This window comes from Pezoporus occidentalis, unplaced genomic scaffold (genome assembly GCF_034315485.1).
Source record: "Pezoporus occidentalis ecotype Australia unplaced genomic scaffold, CSIRO_AGI_Poc_V1 ctg5, whole genome shotgun sequence".
In the NCBI taxonomy this organism is placed as follows: domain Eukaryota; kingdom Metazoa; phylum Chordata; class Aves; order Psittaciformes; family Psittacidae; genus Pezoporus; species Pezoporus occidentalis.
The window spans coordinates 1144638-1167639 of NW_026915835.1; the positions used below are offsets into that span (position 1 = coordinate 1144638).

At 37.9% G+C, this 23002-nt stretch overlaps 1 protein-coding gene across 1 annotated transcript in view; it reads left to right on the forward strand.

The window, feature by feature from the left end:
* The window catches only part of VWA8 (von Willebrand factor A domain containing 8), a 179089-nt gene that overhangs the window by 128114 nt on the left and 27973 nt on the right, over positions 1-23002 (forward strand). The window contains exons 33-37 of the mRNA XM_062636836.1: positions 459-568; positions 2506-2660; positions 5169-5370; positions 10369-10450; positions 12190-12394. Of these exons, the coding sequence (XP_062492820.1) occupies positions 459-568; positions 2506-2660; positions 5169-5370; positions 10369-10450; positions 12190-12394 (754 nt within the window). The remainder of the gene's footprint in view (positions 1-458; positions 569-2505; positions 2661-5168; positions 5371-10368; positions 10451-12189; positions 12395-23002) is intronic.

Below are 23002 nucleotides of genomic sequence, written 5' to 3' on the forward strand. Positions count from 1 at the left end.
AAACAGGATATGCCTGCCTAAATTCATACGTCTGCAAGTCTAGATTGGCTTTGATTGTATGCATGTTAATACTCTTTTAACTGAAGTGATATTGTTCTTTAAAAATGAAAATGTTGGTGAACCTAGCTTTGGAATACAGCCACATTGTCCAGAGTTAGTGCCTGCTTGCTTTTGCTTTCATGGGCATGTGAAAGAAATATTACTCTGATGTTTTCTTTTTATAAATGCACAGCAAATGAAAGCGTATAAATAGTTACCAGGAGACAAACCTGCCAGTTGCTGGCTTACTCTTTGCTTTCTCACAGATGGTGAGAATCATGTTTAGTTTTAGCAAAAGGTGTTGATAACCTTGTTTATATAAATGTAGAACACTTTCACTATTTCAGAAGATAAAAGTCCTCGTTTAGGCTTACAAGCTTAACCAGGAATTATTGTAAATGTCTATCTATCTCCTGCAGGAAATTTCTTTTAACCAAGCATGCCAGTATGGAAGCCGAAGACAGTGGGGTTTGCCAGCTGTATGCATTGAGTGAAGAACCAGCTGACATGGGATTTGGCTTAACAACAGGTATTGAATGCAAGCTTGTCTTGATCCTTCTTTTTTTAATCATTTCTGTGTTTGCAGCTGCACAAACAAGGCTCTTTTACTTTAAAGGTCTTGGTAACCTTCTCTCTGATTCTCTTTTAGTCCTCCCCTTATCATGTCTGGTTCATAATAATTTTTCACAAAGCAAATCTTTTTGAAAAAGGAAAAACGACACTTAGGTAGGAATTATAATGTAGGAATAGAAAGGACTAAACATGTTGACAGGTCCAGTCTGCACACTCTTTGAGCTCTGTTACACAAAGATGAGCTGTAAGACATTTTTCAACACAATACAAAAGACCTCGTGTTAAAACAGAAGACAAGTCACATTTTCCAGAGTTCTGCAGATTGCGTGCAGGAGGCCATTGAGGCAATCACACCTGTGCTAAAAGATAGGGGGATTTCTTCAGTAGAATTCCCAGATGGTGCTATGCATTGAGACATATCTTGGCTACAAAGAAGGTAGAAATCTCCAATGGCCATCATTCTGCCTGGTAAGGTCTGCGTATCTTCTGATCTGATGACATTTTCAACCCTGAGTATTTGACCACGGTGCACAAAATGTTTAGTCTACCTGGTTTAATGACAGTGGAGAATATGTGCGTCCCACCTAGCAGTTTACAGGCTTTGGCCTATCTCCGGTGTCTTAGAGAGATGGAGGTGAAAAAAGAGAGAGACCACTTTATATCTGTTAAAGAGGGAAAAATTTTCATCCTGGTCCTTGTGGCTAGCATAAGTATGAAGAATGAGATTAATACAGTGTAAACATGATACAAACAAATGTTACTGACAGATAATAAATATGGCTTATTTTACACAAAGTGCAACAAATTGGGTACCAAAGACTCTAACCACAGCTTAAATATCTAGGATTCTTTTTATCTCTTATACAGTTTACTCTATCAACTTATCAAGCTCCATCAGAGCACAGTAGTTTCCTTCCTTTTACTACCTTATTTAGAAACCATTGCAGAGTCTTATTCCTCAGATGGGTAGAAAGACTATTACAATTTCCAGTCTCAAAAACTATTTGTGAACAGTTTACTGCTGTATGCTTTTTGTGCTATTTTCATCCTTTGTTATCTTACTTCTTCTCTTCCAATCCAGAAAGTTATCATGTCCCCTCTCCACTTTTTTCCAAATCATCCAGCAAACCCTGAATGTATCATTTTCAACCTGTTCTCATTCTTTGAGGCAGAACCTGTGGCAGGAGCACTAAGAAAAGGTTGATCAGTGTGGGTTTGCCACTGACCCAAACCAGTAGCCCATTCATCCTTTGAGGAGGGAAAGATTTTCTTCCACTGCCAGGTAAACAGGATAGTCTGCCCACTGAAGTGGAAACAGTGTATGCTGCAAAACTAAAGATAGCAGGTTCTGACTGTGTTGATAATGGAAGGCAAGGTAAAGGGCTGTTGCAGTTGCACAGAATAAGATTTATTTTCCTCAGCTTAAAGAAAAAGAAAACTAGACCATTGTTTACCCAAAATGTGCTACAAACATTATTTAAATTGCAGAGACAGCAGGACAGCTACCACGAAATGTCACATTGACACTTCCCTGTGCAAACCTACATTTTGCTTTTTTGTGCATTTGAATTAGAACAATCTTCAACGAGATCACATGCTGTTCTGTTCCGTAGGCTTCCTGCCTCATTTGCACAGTAGAGGGCAAAATTAAGTGGTGTAAGCATCTACAAAGCTAGTATTTCCTGATTTTAAGTACTCAACTTTACAAAAATAGCATTGTTTCCTGACTTCTTTTCTGTGCTATAGTAAGGTATAATCAAATCTTCTGCTTTTTAGTAATTTTATGTTCAAAGTAATAGCAATGATCAGTGCTCAGCACTCTTGCAGTTAATAGTGTTTCTTATTGCACATCTGGAATTAATAACTTTCATTTTGTTTAATTTCCCTGTTTAGCGTCAGAACTGTGTGTGCCACATGCAGTTTCAAGTGACCAGCTATCTTCAGAAAACCTCAGTGCAGCTGTGGGACAAAAGATCATCTCCCCCAACAGGATTTTCTCAGATGAGCATAATTACGCTACTGTTGTTATTGGTTTCCCAGACCTTTTGGTAAATACTCAGCATTTTTATACAATGAAGTAGTATGATCTCATTTATTCTGTAACCAGATAAGTACCTGTTTACCAAATGATGTGGAAAAGTTGATTGATGGCTTGGCTTCATGAGCGAAGATTTGGGAAGGGCTTTAATCACACTTACTACAAGCACGATGACCAAGGGCATGTGGGATATGCAAATCTGATTGGAAAAGGGTGCTTAGGCTATCAGGGAGTGTTCGATCAGGACTGTCATCTCCTGAGTAATCTTGAGCTACCTATGCACTGGTCCGCCCGCATGCAAGGTTGGATCTGCAGCTTCCCATGCACCTTGTCACCTGCCGTTTCAACCCTTGCCCGTCCATACAGACAAGTGAGAGTGAGCCCTTCCAGCCTGCGCAGTGGATATTTTAGGTGAGGCACAGCTTGCACAGAACTGGCCCCACTCATTACACCTGAGGTTTAACTGCCACAGCCTAGCAAGCTAGGACAGTGACAGCAAAGTCCGCAGGTCATAGGTTTTGTAAGAGTGTCCTTCTCTTCGATGGAAGACCGTAAAAGGCTAGACGAGCTCCATCAGCCTGGGTTTGAAGATAAGAGTTTTCCTATTCCTATGAGGAAGGCCTGTCTTCACCAACAAAGATTCAGGATGGGCTTTAACCCACACATTCTGAGCAAGACTGTCATCTCCTGGGTCAATCTCGAGCCCACCGAGGCGCTGGCAGTGCTGCGGTATCACTATATCTAGGCGGGATTCTGACTTAAGAGGTGTTCAGGTGGCCTGCAGATGGTAGCCTCGTGCCAGTGGCTCCTCAGCCAAGCGCACGCACCAGGGGTCTGAACCTGCGGTTCCTCTTGTACTGAGCAGGGTTACTAGAGTGTCAGTAAAAGACAGACTCATGTAGCGTGCATCATTTTGTAGGGTAGTCTAATCTGGAGGGGTTTCAGAGGAGTTTGAAATAGTAAGAAATTGACAAGATAATGTCTAGTACAGACAAAATTCTTTGTAGGTGAGTTCTGAATAGTGCTGGCTAGAGGGATATTTTCTAAATCACATGTTTTTATAGATTTTTGATTAAATATAACCCCTAAGAAAAAAGGTATCAGTATCATTTTGGACTATTGAGTGTGAATTTTTTGCTCAGCATGCAGCAGCTAGGAAGACTCTAGATTTAAGAAAAACGATGCAGAAAATGGTCAGAATGGTCAGAAAACTATACAGCTCTTTCACTAGTTCATAATGTAGTTAAGTGTAATTACAGCATGTAATTGTGCTCACTCGTGTGACACAATTAGAAAAAGACCAGACCAGAAAAGAAAGTGAAAATGAAGTCTAAGGCTGTTGTAAATTGGAGTGGAGGTAAACACGGGGAAAATAAAAGCAATATGTTTAATTCTCTGGATTTATTTATATTCACTACCTAGTGATACATGAAAAGGGTGGTGCTTATGGAGGAAATAATTCCATGTCATGTTTGCCTAATAAATGGAAGCAAATTAGAAGATTTTACTGTTAACAGACATGAATTTTGGGGAAGCCAAATGATTGAAAAAAATACTCTGAAATACAAAATACTATAAAAATATGTTTTTCTCAGTAAGACATTCCTTGTCTTTGCAATTAGCTTTTGAGTTTTACTTGGTTTGGATTTATATTACCAAATCAATTATAGTAGCTTTTTGTATTATTTTTATTAATTGTAAATATGTGAGTTTGTTGTTAGAAAAGAGAGGTAGTCTAGAGGAGGGAGTACTAAAGATACTACGCACTTCAATACCAATGCTGGCAATGAAGCATTTTGCTCTCCCTGATTGAGACTGAGTCTAAATATTTTCTTATGCATGTGAATGTATATTCACATTTTCTTTGACATGTGAATGTCAAAGAGGGAGTGCTAATTGAATGTGAGGGTGGTGGGACAAAACTTCAGGTTCGGTGTTTAGTGTTAAAGGTGTAGGTGTTTAGTATGAGCAAAGCATCTAAGCTCTTATTCGCAGTAGCAATGCTCAGCTGACCAAACACCGAGGCCTTCTTGAAGATGAGATGATCTATTCTCTGGGCTCTAGTGGCTGTAGTGGGAGATGAAGCACTTACATTTATTTCTCTCAGCCTTGATGCCTCACTTTGAATTCATTACTTGAAGAATCTGTTTGCATTTACCTACGTTACTGGAAACAGAATATGGGAATAGTGTGTTACATAGCTTGATTCCAGATTAGTTTGTTTCAGTGCTTTTTGTTCCTGGTTCAACGTGAAAAAAAAATGTTGATTCAACTTCAGAACTTAAGAGTCTCAATTCCTAAAACTTGTGTAAGTGGCCTGTTGGTTTTCACTCTTGTAGGAGTTTTGAATGACAAAATAATCCAGGTCTTTTACTTGTCGTGTGATGACATGAGAGATAACCACAGTAGCTATAATTGATTTGAAATTAGGTAAGAAGTGGAACTTTTATCAAGAAGTGTTTGTTCTTAAGCTCAGTAATCGTAACCTTTTGTTCAGCAGACTCCTTCTCTCTTGCAGTCTCCTAGTGAAGTGTATAGCTGGAAAAGAAACTCCTCTCTGAGTTGCAAACGTGCTTCTCCTTCTGATCCATTTTATTACGGAGCCCAGAGGAAAAAAGGAGCTGCAAAACAAACCAATTGTGTAACTTTATTGGCTTCTAATCAGATAGTCAGAATTTTAGCACCTGGAGATGTGCCTTTGAAAGACATTTACCCAAAAGGTAAGAGGTTCATATACTTGTGCTACAACAACTGAACACACTTGTTTATGTTTTGTAAACTGCAATCACTCATTAGTTTTTCAAAGATTTTTTTAAAGGACCACAAAGCAAGCTTTTGAGGAGGAATGAGAGTAATCGCACTCATTTTTAAAACTAATTTGGATCTTATTAACATGCTAAATTATACTTCTGAAGACTCAACAGTCTATCTATACTGTGAATATCCCAGCAGATGGGTTCTCCTTCTGTCTGTACTGGGAACCGGCTACAGGAGTATGAGCATTCCAGTTCAGCAATTTGCCTTCACCAGTATTTTCCACCTCTGCTTGGTGGTTGAAACACAGACATGCAATGATAAGACAAACCTTTTGTCCATCTAGCTCAGTGTTCTTTCTCCAGCAGGGCCAATGGGAGAGGTTATTTCAGGCAGGTATGTGAGCCTGGCCACTTCTGTGTCTTTCCATTCATACTTTCTCAACATTTGCAGTTGTTTTGCTAGGGATGTTGCAGGGGTCATCCCTGTCTCATGTCTGAAATCTTGTTTTATGGATCTGTTGTCCACAAGTTTGTCTGGTTCCTCTTTGAACTTGTGTTCTCTGTCCCAGAATGAATGTTTTATCCCAAATTAAGTCCCTTTTACAAAATAAATGAACCAGTATGCCTGTCCTCATTTAACACAGCTTAACTTCCCTTTGTAGAGAAATCCTTTTATTTATTAGTAAAAGGATAAAACATTTACTTGAATAAAGAAGCAAAGTTAAGGATATGGACAGGGTAGAAAACTACATTTGTAAAAAAAAAAAAAGGTTAGCTTTTAAAAAGACTAAATTTAATAAAAGAGTTAGCATGACAACCTTGGAACTAATTATGCTGCTTCAGGCTATAAACTTCTCACACTTTAGGAACTTCTGAGGGGTTGTATTTTTATAGGCCTTCATGGTAAAAAAAATAATCTGGCTCTGAAGTGGATGCTATAAAAAAGTTCAGAAGGTAAATCTGTGCTTTTGTTGAAGTTAATTGATTAATTTAGGAGGGAGGGTTACAGTGCTTCAAAATGGTACCTAAAATTGACATCTTGACAGTTATCTCTTAAAGTCTTTTGAGTTGCTGTGGTATATAACACTTCATAATGCTAGATTAATATAACGAAAAAACAGGTGACATTCTTCATGAATCCTGGATACCAGTTACCTGAGCAAATTATGTCTGAGAATTGGCTTCTTTCTGACTGAGCAATTTAATTTATGTCTGTTGTTATAGCTGAACAAGATACTACCTTTTTTTTTTCCCCTCAACAATGGTAATATATATACATGAATAGTGATTGATAGCATTGAATTTATAGAAAATTTTATCAGGTATAGTTTGTGCAGCACTTTATGGCCATTTAAGTTGAAAGATATAAAGCCTTTGTGAAGATCACTATCATTGATTTTTCTTTCCTAAATGATGTTTTAATTTATGAATTACCAAAATTGATCTTAACTGAATCATCTTTAATACGACGTGACTGATACAATTAAATTGGACTGAACAAGACTCTATTTTTCTATTTGGTTTTCTATTCCATAGCCATTTTTCTGGACTTCAGATACTTCTGTTTATCAGTTAATGGCCAGTTTTATTAGTGGAGTACTGCAGAGACCTGTGCTCCTCAGCATGGTCAGGAAAAAAATGGAGAAATGAATGAGCACTACAGTGACAGTGTTTGCTGGTGATACTGGTCATTAGTCATGGTACAAAGGATTCACCATGAGGGATTGCAGAAGGACTACAGTGATAGAATATAGAATACAGTAATAGAAATAGTAGACGAAATTCAGTATAGATAATGTACATGAAGAAAGAAAGAAGTCCTAATTCTACATCTAAAATGATGGGGCTGATCAGTACATCTCAGAAGCATGATTTTAGTATTATGATAGATAATTTCATTAACTAGTTCAATGCTCAGTAGCAGTTGAAAAAAGATTGAATGTTAAGGATTACTAGGAAAGAAACAGAAAAAAACAGCAAACATTTTTGTGCTGTTGTGTAAATCCGTTGTCTTTAACACTGTCTAGTTTTGGTACTCCATCTCAAGGTGAGGGAAGGCTGAAATGAGTTAAATTCAGAAAAGGACAATAAGGATGAGCAAGATTACATCAGCCAAATCTCCTGCTTGTGGAAACAAGATCAGAAAAGGAGCATATGGTGGGGTTCTACCAAGAACATGCATGGCATGAAGATGTGGAAAAAACAACAGTTTTACATTCAGGGGCAGCTAGTGAAGCTAGTAGGAACTTCATCAAAACGAACAGGATGATTATTCACAGAACAAGGAACCAGCCTTTGAAACTGCTTCCCAAAGGATGTTGTGAATGCTGAAATGTGGATCCAAAGGAAAACTGGACAAACTCATGGGAGGTTACTAAATGCATAGGCATAAAAACATAGACACTACATTCAGCTTAGAAGCCCCTAGATTGGAACTGGTTGGGGACTTTGTCCATTCTTATCCTTTTCAACTATCTAACTACCCTTGGAGACAGGATATTAGTACTAGATTAGGTGAACCCAGTATTGCCATTTTTGTGGCATGAACCCAAAATCTTTCAAGTGACAAAGGGAAGACAGAAGAAAAGAGATATAAATTCATGTACGCCCTTGGAAGGTAAGATAATAAGGTGCTAGTCCTTGCTGACAACTGGTCAGTTCTGGCACACAGCCTTCTATTTCTATTAATAGCTCAAAGTAATCAGCCAAACTGTTAACATACTGCAATATGTATTACCAAAACTGCTCCAGGAACAACAAGCAAATAAATCATTTCCTTTATGTTTTATTGGAGCTGTAAAGCAGGATAATAGTTATGTTTGAAAAGAAATTTAAACAAGTAATAATTTCCTTCAAACTGCCAAATAGATGTATGGCCACAAACTATAAACTTGTTCAAGAGATCATGGCTGAATCCAGCAAATAAGTATCAATGTTTATTCTAAAAACAAGGCTATAGAAATGAGGGCTACTTGAGAGCAAATATTTGCTTGGATTCTCAGCACTTTCTATATATGTACATAAAAGAAAAGTCTATTACTGAGTGCGTATCTCTGTTAGGGTGACAGTAACTGGAACAGCATGTAGTGTAACGCACACAGTTACAGGAATAACCTCAGCACATCATCTGGTCCACCTATTTATATAGGGACAGGATGACAACGTGTTTAGACTTCTTAGCTGGTGTTTGTAAAATAATTGGCCTATTCCGATGCTTCACTCTCCTTGTGTAAGAAAAGCCTTTCCTAGTATCCAGCTTTTTTTGCTGTAAACAAAACTGAATACTTCGTGTCACCTCCATTCAGTCAGGATAATATTGTTCTGTTTATAAGGATCTTTTTGATATTATGGGGCATAGTTTGTTGTTTTTTTTTAAAAAAAAAAGTTTCTTTTTATAGAAAAAATAATAATAATTTGTCCTTATAGCCCATCTATTGTAACCTCTTTTTCACTCCCAGGAATCTCTCATGTCTCTATGTTTGAGCATAACATTCTCGACCGCATTTCTGGGGCCTGGCCAGTTGTTCCTGTGCTGCATTTAAGCAGTTGGTTAGCTTTTCTTCAGCTTCCTACTCAGTTGTCCTTTGGGTCTTATAATTTAATATGGTTTATTTGAGTTTTCTTTCTCTAATTTATTAACTTAATTTTCAATTATTATCACACAGTTCTACCCCTTTCAGTTCAGTATCAGCTCTGTGTTCTTGATCTTCATCAGAATTTTTTAATGTGTGTCTCAGTCTCCATTACTACGAGAAGAGAGACCACATTTTAAACAAAATCTAAGCAAAACAAAAAGTGCTCTGTGGCCCACAAACCTTCATTTTTTCATACTTCTAATATGTTTGATATTTGCATTTTTATCAAGATGGTAAAGTCAATAGATGTGCTACTGCAGATATACATACTGTAGATACTGAAGATATGCATAAAGGGCTGCTGTGGGTTATTTGTTATTCTCATTTTAATATTAGATCCCCTTATGCTGCTCATCTCACTGGTCTTTTCTGTGTGTGCTGTATGCAAGTATCAACACTTCTGCAGGTAACATCAGGTTTTCCTTCATTTCAAGGAGGTGAAAGATACGGTGTTTCAGAAAGAAATCTAGACTTGCTTTCATCTTGTGTCAATGATATTTTGTATCTATACTATGCAGTGTAATTCAGTCTTCTGGTTTCTTTTCTGGAAACTTAAGTAAGTTCCTTAATCTGTTCCAAGCAGATGAAAGGCAGCTCCTAACTGGAAGGCACTTCTGAGCCCAGGCAGTGTGTACTCGTATGTTGGCAAAAGCCAGTGTGTGTAGGTAGTGTGTGTGTGTGTGTGTGTGTGTGTGTGTGTGTGGCAAAATCTGTGTGTGTGGGCACACACACACAAATTTATTTCTGAGGGTGGAAGCATATTGTTAGCTGTATTCATTAAAATCTCTGTAAACAGAATATTAAATGCCAGATAGTCTAGGGCTGTTTACTGTGAAGTTATACAGTCTTTGCATGCTGAGAATCTACCTGCAAAATGAGTGGTTCAATTTTAAGGCAACAACATTTAGGTTAATATTGAAGAATTTTCAAGCAGGAATCATAAGCACAATGTTTTGAAATGGTCTTCAATGTGCTTTTAAAATCAAATATACAGCTGACATTATCTTTGGTGACAGGTGAAAGCAGTGAGTGAGTTATTGCAGTAATGCCTGATTAGTGCTTTTGTGAGCACAGCTATATTTGTGTATAATTTAGACATTTGCTATACAAATACATTGTTCTTTTATAATTGTGCCTGTCTGGTTGCTCACTGTCATAAGAGTAAAACAATTCTGTATCTGCAAGTTACACTCCTGTGCTGAATGTGAGAGCTTATCATTTTCTGACAGGTACTGCATAATAAAATGTTTAAATTTAATCTGCTAAATGCAAATGCAATAACCACTCAATCATGCAGCAGGAAAATAACATGTTTGTTTATTTTCAGATGTCACTCCTCCAGAAGCTGCTGGATACTTGGAAGTAACAGATCTTAACGCAAAGAAAATCAAATACATTGCTATCCCAAGGTAACTGATTTTATTGATTAGAGCAGCCTCTGTCTTATAGGAAGAGCAAAGAGAATTTAGTGTGTATTATTACTTCAGGATAAACAAATATGTCTTCTGATGTGGAAAGTAAGAATAATTCATACCTAGTGTGTCAAATTCTCCAACTGTTGCAGAGTATTTCTGTCAGTATTTTTTTATCTGTTTACTAGGTGATACCAGGCAATCAATTAGTGAATACGAAAGGTAGCTTTGTATTCTGATTTTCATTCCCTTTGCTCTTTCCCCTCTTCACCCACTTTATCCTCCTCTACCCTGTTTTATTTTCCTTTGCTCTCTTTATTTTCTTTTCCTTTCTGTGTAGCATTAAGCTCTAACCAAAACAGGAAGAATGATCCAGTGTTATGTTTCAGGAAACCAGGAATCAATTTCTGATCCAGTATAAAGTTCATTTTGAAAATAACTTTAGCTTCTCTATGTTTTGGTTCTCCCTGGGAAAAGTATATGTTCCCTCACAAGTATCTTGCACGATACATTAAGATAACCAGACTGTGTGGCTTCTGTTTGGTTTTAACATCTAGCTTTCACCATTGTAGAGCATATTTGCAAATGTTTTATGATATAAACATGTATTTTGGTTGCAAATTGGCACTTTCAACTTCAGTAATAATAAAGGTTTTGTTTTTAATAGCAGTCTCTCAACTTTACATGCTTAAATGGCACGTGTATGAAAGCCACACAGGAGGAATTTTATAGTTTTGATTTTTTTGAATTCTCTCCATTTGATGTTGGTTTTGACGATAATAATTGATTCTTGTTGAAATTAATTTTGCTTCATTAGTAATCTGTGGAAGTTTTGAATTAATAGAGAATTAATTTTGGACTGCTCACCATTTTATAATTGACCCATTGGCCTACATTTTATAGAGTCATTCAAAATGTAAGGCATTAACATAGAAATAGTAGGGAATAATGCTTTATTTTACTCTAGGATTTTATAAGAAATTACAAAGCTAGACTTCAACATCATGACCCTAACCTCGTAGGAGGATTTAAGCTGTTTATGGCAAATCTAAGCAGAAGTCCAGATTTTAAAATGTACTCCATTAAGAAGTGATAAATGAAGTGACTTTTCATATGTATGAATAGTTCTGTGCTAAAATCTAACAGCCTTTCCTCCTTCTGGCATAGCTGTCCTGGTGAAATGCTGAGATAGCATTTCTTCAGTTGAATTGGTACATGGGAATTTCAGTCATATGTAGAGGCATATGTGTTACTGCTTCTTTTATACTGCCTTTTATACTGCCATGTATCTTTTGGTCATAACCAATTCCAGTAGGTAGAATGTTTCAGATTAAATATTGTCTTATGGAATGAGGATGTAATTTCACTTCATTTTGCCACCTTAAATACAGAAATGCTTATCCTCTTTTTAATTGCAGCTTCAGGAAAAATAATAGAATCACAGAATGGTTTGGGTTGGAATGGACCTTAAAGATCATCTAGTTCCAACCCCCTCGGCCATGGGCAGGGATACCTTCCACTAGACCAGGTTGCTCAAAGCCCTGTCCAGCCTGGCCTTGAACACTGCCAGGGATGGGGCAGCCGCAGCTTTTCTGGGCAACCTGTGCCAGTGCCTCACCACCCTCATAGTAAAGAACTTCCTTATAGCTAACCTAAATTTCCCCTGTTTAAGTTTGAAGCCACTACCCATTGTCTTATCACTACAGTCCCGTATCACATTAATTCTTGTTTTTCAGATCACAGTCTCTATCTCCATATACAGCTTGGCTTTCCAAGATCTCAGATGCCGATGCCCTTTTGGCACCACTGGGCAAAGCAGGTTTGGTTAGTGTGGACATGGGAGGTGGTGTGAGGCTTTGGGAGACTGGGCTGGACAGCCTCCAGCGGTCACTGCAGGACTGGAGGAACATGATTGGCCAAGAAGATGGTCATCCTGTGCAGGTAGGAGTTCACAAAGCTGGAGTGAAACCACTTAACAAAGTGAGTTGCAAATGAATTTTCAGCTGGGAGAGGGGTAGAGGGGAGGGCTGTGTTGAAAAAGACAGTTGAAAAAAAAAAAAAGTAGAAGTATGCCTGCAAGAAAAACTGAGTAGATGTCTTCACTGAAAAAAAAAAAAGACACAAAGCTTAATTAAAAATTGTATTTGTGACCCCTGTAATTAAGGTTACTGACAGTCTCTTTGTCTTACAGTGTTTGTATTTTGCCAAATTCTAATATATTTAAGTGCAAATCAGTTCTTTATCTCCTGCTGGTTTTTAACCCCAACTTTCAAAATGTAGAATAATGAGATTTGTTTTTAAGGAAAGCAAATACTTTTCCAGAGTACAAATACTTGGAAAAAAATAGTGTGTTTATACTCGAGAAAAGAAACGTGAATCCTAGGTGGAAGATGCCTTGAGTTCACGGTAGTGCCTTTGGCTGATTTTGAAAATTCTCCTAGCTGAGCAGACCTACAATGTAGCCATGTTCCCACATGGGATATTTAGGTAGATGTTGAAAATATACAGCATATATATGTATGTTCTGTGTGTGTGTATGTATGTATGTATGTATGTATAAGTGTCAATGTACTGACTAATATGTATGATCACCATTGCAACACAGACGGAAATTTCAGGACTGCTCAGTTTCATCTTTGACTTCTGTTAGTGACGGGAGAAGGTGTCATTTTGAAGAGCTAAAGTGTGCCTTGGAAGGACTTCTCCATTTTTGAGGATCCTGTCTCTATCTATCATTGCAGTTATTTCTGTTTCATGAATTTCTTTAACAACATTCACAGTACATTAGAATGGGAAAACAGGATGAGTCTTTTCTAAATTAGATCTCTCTGTAGTTTTTTTTTACAAGGTGTCTAGTTATTTCAAGTGTGAATGAGATATATTAGGCCAAAACCATAGCTCTTCTTTCACTTTCTTTTCCCTCTCTGAGCTCCCTTTCTGCAAGATGTTCTGCAGTTATAGAAACTTGTGCAAGAGCTGACACGTTCTTGTTACTGAATCTCAGCAAATGCCTTTCATAAAAGTCATGAATAAAGGAGACTCGTTCCCCAGTAGCATGTTTGTGTGGATGCTTGTTGCTTTACCAGTGCCATTTTCATTACCATTGCAGTAGCACTAGCACCATCTTATGGTCAGATAATAGCTGCTTTACACCAGCCCAATTTCATTTACTGATCAAGTTGACCAGTACAAGTGAAAAGAGCCAGGAAGAACAGTTAGGGCTTTATTTGTTTTAATAGATGTTTTTTTTCTTCTTGGTTTCTTTTTGGTTTGTTGATGGTTTGTTTTTTTTTAATAACTTGCGATTTTATTCAACAGTATTACTGTACTGTCAATCTTGGTCAACTAAATATTAGAGAATACTGGCTTAGGAAGTACACATCACCAGAAACTGTTACGTCATTTAGCTAGCAATGTCAAGTAACCATTTTTTTGTAAAGTCCAGGAAGTTTTCCTACAGTCACTAAGCTGTTTTCAAGGTCTGTTGTAGAATTTCTCTCTCCTGATAGCCTGCCTCTAATTAGAAGGCACATTCACAGGTAAAGTAATCTTAGAATATCTTTCTTCTTTCCTCTGTTAAACAGGGCACATAGCTCAAATCAGTAGTTTGACAAAACTCAAAATGGCTGAAACAAAGCCTTCTATGTGTTCTTCAGACTTGCGTGATTATCACTAACTTGTTTCTTTACTTTACACACTTTGCTTTAAATGGAAAGATAATAAGGCCTAAGAACCATTTTTTTCAGAGGCATTACAGAGCAATAAGAGATACATTAAGTGTTTTATTTTGTTTTATTTTATTTTATTATTTTTATTTTATTTTCATCTCCAATAAGATAATAGATATGTGGTTGCTGTGTAAACTCTATACTTTGCTATTTGGAGATGAAGGCCTTCACCTTTCCTTCTTAACTCAATTTTTCAATGGATCTAAACATAAAAGCAGTACTTTATTAAGGTATTCCTTTCTGGAAATGTAAAGATCTTGTTACCTTGAAAATGTAGTCATGTAGGTACCCTGTCTACACAAGCAGAGCAAGAAGTATAGTGTTTCATTTTCTACAGACTGTTACTTTGCTAAGAAAACTGCAGCTAAATATTTCCTGATATCTTTTTTACAGAATTGGAGATACTTTGCAGCCATATGTTGATCTGTTGATTCAAGCATGTGAAAATCACCTTCTTTTGTATAATGTTTCATGCTTATGCTAGGTATTTTGGACTGTAATAAGGCATCTCGACTTCTTTGACTAAACCCATCATTCCCAATCATCAGAAGCTCGCTGAAGAAAGTTGTCAGTGTTCCACATATCATTAGAATTCATTCCCCACCCATTCCCAATTTTCTTTCCCTAAAAGATGCCATTTATGCATCACAAAGCTACTATAGGCTTAGCAAACTTATTAGCCCTTCATGGTGATGTTCTTAGACCAACATGAGACTTATCTAGGTGGTTTGGAGCCACTGTTCTGCAAAAACACACAGAATCTCTCTGAAGCTACCTGACTTTTGAGAGAAAGAAGAATTAGGGAGCTTTCAATATAACTATAGATTCGACGGACTGGAGACAAATCTTGAATCAGGCTTCAGCTGAAACTATTCATGCAGTCTTCTAGGACTGCATTTTGGATTTCACAAACATACTAAATCTCAGAAACACGGTGGATGTTCATAAGCAATGAAACAGAGGAAAACAAACAGCTGTTCTATTTATAATGGGTAATTATGCTCCCTTGATAAAATGCTGTGACAGTCTTCAAAAAAGTCAACATTTGATTTATATTGTAGAAATACTCAGCAGAGTTCAAACTGCTGAAGTCTTGAGGCTACAAAAACAGTTTCTGGAAACCTGGTTTATGTTTATATAGGTTTGCACTAATACAGACAGGTGAGAAATTTTCTTCATTTATTGAAGTTTTAAACTCAAAATATTACTACAATATTCTGAAATTATTAAATTGGAGTGCCTAAAATAAAAATCTAAACAAAATACTGGATTTTTTAAACCAATGAATTCCACTTGAAATCCAAAAATTGCTGAGCTTTTTCATTGTTTGGTGTTTCTGAGAGCAAGTCATCTCATTATCAAATATCTGAAAATAATTTGAAATATGATTTATTTTAAAGATCTTGCCATCAAATAGGCAGACATTGATAAATTTGTGTTGCTTTTTGCATCAAAGGGTTATTGATAGAAATTAAATAGGCAAAAACCACTGATTACATTATCATACAGTTGGGCTGTTGTATTTCAATAACCATTGTTTACTGTTAAGCCTCATTTAGATAAAGTACAATGTTTGTGTAAAAATAATTAAAAGGTGCATCAATTTATCCAATTTAATTCACTCACTGCCCATCAGTAATAGTCTACCTACTGGGGGCAGGTGTTTAGTTGAGACCAGGCCCTTCCAGTGACATGGAGCCTGGAAATGTTCTCTCCCTTTCCCCCCCCCCCCCCTCTGCTTTTGTGGCTTGACCTGATCTTATTTTCTAGCAAAAAGCCAGGTGAGGGGTTCTGTCATGTTAGAGCTCACAGCATCACAAAACCAAGACGGTAGAATGAATCTAGAGAAACACATGAATAAGAAAAAGTCTGCATTTGCTTCTCACCAGTGGTTTGAACAACAAATGTGCTAGGGACAGTTCTGCATTAGTGTAGAAATTCATGCAGTACTGGCCCAGATGGCATTGAGTTAGAAGAGGCCCTAGAGGTGGACTACTCTGCATGGTATATTTTGGATATGTTTTGACCTTGGGACTAAAAGGAGGCATGAATGAAATGTAGGTAAGAATAGGGAATACTTTAGGTGAAGGTTTCGAGAGTTTCATTCAAGATCTTATGCACTGGGGAAATGATTGAGAGGATTTGGTCAAAAATGAGTGTTTTTATCTTAAATTGCATTTCCTCTTCTCAGTAGATAGAGGCATGGTCTTTTAGTTTCTGCTGTGACTAGTTAACATTTTACCGATACAGTGTTTCCACAAAGCATGAATCATTGCAACTACCTAAATGGAGAAGTGAAAAAAAAATTACTTCATCCATTCATAACCCTTTCCATCTAGACACCCAAAAAACATTTATAAAAGTAGTTATTGCAACATCTGGAGCCAGTTAGCATTACCATTACTTTCCAGAAGGGGGAACAGGGACATGGGAGAAGCAAGTCACTTGCTCAAGTTCATGCTGTGTGTCTGTAGCAGTGTCAGAGGTGGGATAAATACCATATACACCCATAAGGATATATAATCATACTTTGTAACTGTGTTGCCAAGCTGAGTAGATTGAATGCCCTTGAATGCTGCAATAGGTACAAAGATACCTTAAACTGGGAAAAAAAATAAATACAAATGCACTGTAGCCACCTAAGAAAACGTGTTAAATCTAGCTATCGAGGTCAAAGCATGCAGAAATGAGTGTAGACATATTAAACAAATTCAGCAAAACTGAAGAAATGCAATTAATCATATAATCATACAATAGTTAGGGTTGGAAAGGACCTTAAGATCATCTAGTTCCAACCCCCCTGCCATGGGCAGGGACACCTCACACTAAACTGTGTTACCCAGGGCTCTGTCCAACCTGGCCTTGAGCACTGCCAGGGATGGAGCATTCACAACTTCCTTGGGCAACCCATTCCAGTGCCTCACCACCCTTATAATAAAGAACTTCTTCCTTATATCCAACCTAAACTTCCCCTGTTTAAGTTTTAGCCTGTTACCCCTTGTCCTGTCACTACAGTCTTTAATGAATAGTCCAACCCCCGCATCCCTAGAGGCCCCCTTCAGATACTGGAAGGCTGCTATGAGGTCTCCACGCAGCCTTCTCTTCTCCAGGCGGAACAGCCCCAACTTTCCCAGCCTATCTTCATAGGGGAGGTGCTCCAGTCCCCTGATCATCCTCGTGGCCCTCCTCTGGGCTTGTTCCAACAGTTCCATGTCCTTCTTATGTTGAGGACACCAGAACTGCACACAATACTGCAGGTGAGGTCTCACAAGAGCAGAGTAGAGGGGCAGGATCACCTCCTTAGACCTGCTGGTCACGCTCCTTTTGATGCAGCCCAGGATAACGGTTGGCTTTCTGGGCTGCAAGCGCACACCGCAGCCAGTTCATGTTCTTTTTCTCATCGACCAGCACCCCCAAGTCCGTCTCCGCAGGGCTGTTCTGACTCTTCTCTGCCCGACCTGTAGCTGTGCCTGGGACTGCTCCGACCCAGGTGTAGGACCTTGCACTCAGCATGGTTAAACCTCATGAGGTTGGCATCAGCCCACCTCACAAGCGTGTCAAGGTCCCTCTGGATGACATTCCTTCCTTCCAGGGTATCAACCGAACCACACAGCTTGGTGTCATCGGCACACTTGCTGAGGGTGCACTCAATCCCACTGTCCATGTCAGTGACAAAGATGTTGAACAAGACCGGTCCCAACACCGATCCCTGAGGGACACCACTCGTTACTGGTCTCCAGCCGGACACTGAGCCATTGACCACAACTCTTTGCGTGCGGCCATCCAGCCAGTTCTTTATCTACCGAGTGGTCCATCCATCAAATTGATGTCTCTCCTATTTAGAGACAAGGATGTCGTGTGGGACAGTGTCGAACGCTTTGCACAAGTCCATGTAGATGACATCAACTGCTCTACCCCTGTCCATCAGTTCTGTAGCCTCATCATCGAAGGCCACCAAATTGGTCAGGCAGGATTTCCCCTTAGTGAAGCCATGCTGGCTGTCACCAAGCACCTTGTTGATTTTCATGTGCCTTAGCATGCCTTCCAGGAAAATATGCTCCAAGATTTTGCCAGGCACAGAGGTGAGACTGACTGGTCTGTAATTCCCCAGGTCATCCATTCTCCCCTTCTTGAAAATTTCCCTTTTTCCAGTCATTGGGAACTTCACCTGACTGCCATGTTTTTTCAAATATGATGGCCAGTGGCTTAGCAACTTCATTTGCCAGCTCCTTCAGGACCAGTGCATGGATTTCATCAGGACCCATGGACTTGTGCATGTTCACGTTTGTAAGATGGTCTCAAACCTGATCCTCTCCTACAGTGGGCCCAAGGTCTTCATTCTCACAGTCCCTGCATCTGCCTTCCAAGACTTGGGTAGTGTGGTCAGAGCCTTTGCCAGTGAAGACCGAGGCAAAGAAGTCGTTCGGAACCTCAGCCTTCTCCAAATTCCGTGTAGCCAGTTCTCCCGAGAGCTTCCAGAGGGGGCCTGCGTTGTCCCTAATCTGTCTTTTATTCGCTATGTACCTATAGAATCCCTTCCTGTTATCTTTCACATCCCTAGCCAAGTTTAATTCTAACTGGGCCTTAGCTTTCCTAACCTGGTCCCTAGCTTCCTGGACAACATTTCTGTACTCTTCCCAGGCCACCTGTCCTTGCTTCCTACTTTTTATAAGCCTCTTTTTTCATTTGAATTTTCCTCAGCAGCTCTTTATCCACCCAAGGAGGTCTCCTGGCCCTCCTGCTGCACTTCCTTCTAGTTGGGATGCAACACTCCTGAGCTTGTAATAGGTATTTTTCTCAGATTTAAATGGCTATCTTCACAGTCTCATAGCAGTGTTCAGTAACAGAATATGTAGGTTATTCTGTGATCTGTGAGAAGCTAGAAGACATGAACATATGGTTCATGTCAGTAATGTAAAAGAGCAACGTTTTCATCGCCAATGCTAAAAAAAGTAAGGGTGAGTTTTTTCATATGTCTTAACTGCTTAGATCATCCATGATGCAATGGTTTTTTGCTAAAATCAGCATTTTTATGAGTTCAGCAGCACTCAGTAGGAATTCCCAACATTCAGACTTTCTTCTGTAGCCCATCAGTTAACATTTAGATCTGATGAGGGCAAAGGCAAATGCTTATTCCCTTCCTTGAATAGCCTCATTTATTTTATTTGGATTCCACTCAACTAATCACACAAAACTCTACATGAATTATTCACCCCTTAAGTAAATTAATATTTTTTGTTTTATTGAACATATTCTTTTTTTATTTTCTGGAACTGCAGTTTGTACCTGAAAGTTTCATGCAAGCTCATCTGAAAAAAATTGGGGTTTAGGTTAGATGTTTGTCTCGAAAATAATTGATTCAGGATTTTCAGTGAGCCCAACATGTTCATATTCACTGCACAGGATCTACTTTAATCTATACTGACAATTTAAAATTTTTCCTTTTTGTTCCTTTTTACTTTATAACATTTTAACAAAAATCCAGACTTTTCCTGATGGTAAAACTGAACTGGACAAACCTGCAGTTCTTGATTTGGGATAAATGTATGACCTTTAACAAGAGTGGCAACTACTTCCCACCAGCTCCCTGGTTCTGCATTTTCTACTTTAGACCAAGTAATTTTTCTGACCACATGAGGGCATCGGTGGGCTAATAACAGTGATTTTGCTCATCTTAAATACTGTTGGTGCAAACCCCATAAATTATGAAAAATACATGGCTGTGGAGAGTTTTTATAAGTTTGGAATAACCATTTGATGACATTCTACAGTGCTGCATGGGGTCCTGAAAAGCCAGAGATATTGTGGATTACAGAGTTATCTAGTCAGTACGTGGATTAGAGGGTACAGTTTGATAGCATTTCCAGTTCTGAGATCCACGAGGCCCAGATACACAGTTCAGGTCTGTGACCTTTTCCTGGACTGAATGATTCTTCAATCTGAGTGTAGATTGAGATTGGACACTGGGAAGAAGCTCTTCCCTATGAGGGCGTGAGTCACTGGCACAGGTGCCCAAAGAAGCAGCAGCTGCCCCATCTCTGCCATTATTCAAGGACAGGTTGGATGGGGCTTTGATCCAGCACAAGGTTCCTCTTTCTTCCTCTTACCTTCCTGCAAAAGCCCACAGTTCTCGTGGAAGAAAATATAATAACCTCAACACACTGTCTTTCAGACCTCAGCAAGTCTGCAGCAGAGCATGTTGCTGACATAAAGGCTGGAGCTCCTAACACCAATGAAATCCTGCTGTCCCAGCAAGACAAATGCACATGAATAATTCTGCCCCTATGAAAGTTGTTCTCTGATTAGTAAAAGGACAACTTCAGTGAAAATTTATGTCATCTGATCTGTAGATTATTCCAAATTGTAATAATGTGTTCACTTATCCCATCCTTTTAGCTGCTGATTATTCAGGGTACTACAGAAGAAATCAAATGTACTGTTTTCTGAGTTCATTGATGTTAGGTATGTGGTAGTCATGGTAAATAACCAAACTAGACATGATCTCTCTGCTCTGATTATAATTTATAGTGGATTAACATACTAAAAAGATGATGACCTCACATCTCTTAGTTGAAAAGAATTTTTAATTCTTAATTAAATATTACCTAACTTTAAATTAAAGAAAGTTACTTTAGAGAATTGAATTTAAAGTTAGGCAATTTTTAATAATGACAGAGGAAAATGGAATTTACACAGGTGTTAATATAGCAGAGGGTATGTTAGATGGAAACAAATGTATGATATTCACTGATTACTTCATTTAGTTTATCCAGCTTTTAAGCCACAGAGTGCATGTTCATAGACAAAAGACTCTAATGCATCTACTGCTGCAGAGTTTCTGAGTTGGTACTTAGAGTGACAGCATTTAGTTTAAAAGAAGACCCGTAGCAGCAACAACTACATTTTATATAGTGGTTTGTGTTTTTTAAAACTTTTCATTTGCAAGCCAGATACCTCTTTTCATGTGTTTCACTCCAATCTCCACCTCTTTCCCCACACAAATTCACTTTTCTAAAATTCCATTAAAGCTATGATGCTTTGAACAGGTTTCCTATTTGAGACAGAAGTTTAATGCCTATATGAATTTTAAAAGCTACTTTGAGAGAGAAATGTTCACAGGAGTCAGATAATGCAAGAAGCTTCATTAGTTCATTTTGAACTCTTGCAAAGTTTCACAGACAAGATAGAAAATCAAAATGAAGCCCGTAGAATGAAGAAAACCTATTAAATGTTTTACACTGCACATGACTAATGTTTTACATTTCAGGATACACTTGAAGAAACAGAATGTATTTCATACATTATTATGAACCCAGGACATTGTCTAATACTGAGTATTCCTTTCTGTAGAAAAATGACTTGTGGGCTCAATTTTGTGCTGTTGATGTGAATAGAAATTGTGCTGTTAATTTTTAGTACATATAAAAAAGCTATACCTGATACAAGTAAAAGCAATAGGAGCCATTAGATTTTTTTTTTCCCTATTTTTGCCTTTCTCTCACTAGTTTGTATAGATTATAAAGTCTTTTATTTCTGTCTTTGATAGAATCAGTTTTACAATAGAATGTAAAACCACCATGGAGCAGGCAGATTAGCGTTTGATTTCCCTCATGTGGAACTTCTGTATGCTCTTTGAGAATACAGTGCATATATTCGTGCTGCTGATAAAGAATGTCTTGGAAGGAAGGATGTTCTTGTGACCTGTTCAGTACAGCCTAGGGTAATGCTGAGGTTTTAAGGGACATAAAAGAAACCAACAATTTTGTTTCAAGGAAAAGAACAGCCTTTTGCACATAAACTGGAATACATTTTGCATTCCCTGGAATATATTTCCTAATCCTTTGTGCCACCGTGGAATGGATTATTTAATGCCTTTTCCACCTGGAGAATAGGCATGTTTTGTTATAGTCAAAGCTAATCTTCTTTCATAATAATGTATGGTTGCGATAAAAGTTTTTCCACTGATTTTGATGAAGTAATTAATATCTCCCAAATCACCGTAGGACAAAAGCCTAAGATGTTTTCACTTCTTTTCCTGCAATGATCTTCTGATACATGCCCAATCTTTGACAATAGTTCTAATGAGGAAAGCAAGCTATTAAAGAAAACATTAATGTTTTAACTTTATAGTATTTTTAGTGGTTTTATATTAACATAATTTATATTTTCAAAAATAATGCATTGTAAGGAGGTAACACGTGTTCTTCATTGACTGTAAACTGCCCTGTTTAATATATTGTATGTTAATGAAAAGGCAAAATAGCATATTAATTCTTCCCTCCAAAATAGCAGATTCATTCTTTCTACCTCAGATCTTAGCGCACTTGTTCTTTTTCCTATTTTGTTCTGACTAACAGTAAGAAACACTAAATAATACATTATTATTCCTACTACTAGAATAAATGCTTGTGAAAACAGTTAATTGTTTGGGCACCTTAGTTTTTAGAAATCTTCCTATGAAAATGTTTTTTGCAGTTGCAACTACTGCAGCTGTGACCCTGTTTGCTTCAATTGTTAAAATGATGTTTTGTCCATTTGTGTTTATTAAGTTGTGACACATGAAATCATGCTGGTTGCAGTTTTAGTAAATGTGTTGTACGTGGAATGATCCACTGAATGCTTAAAGGGCTTAATAGAAGGGTTAGTTACTTGTTTGTCGCTGCGTGTAACAAAGAGGAATTCCATTTATTTCTTTTATGAAGATGTAGAATCCTATAAGAAATGGCCAGCTCTGTTTAAACATACCCGAAAGAATAAGAAAAGATTGATTTGGGGTGATTCAGAGAACAGAAATATAGTCCATTATTAAAAGTACATATTA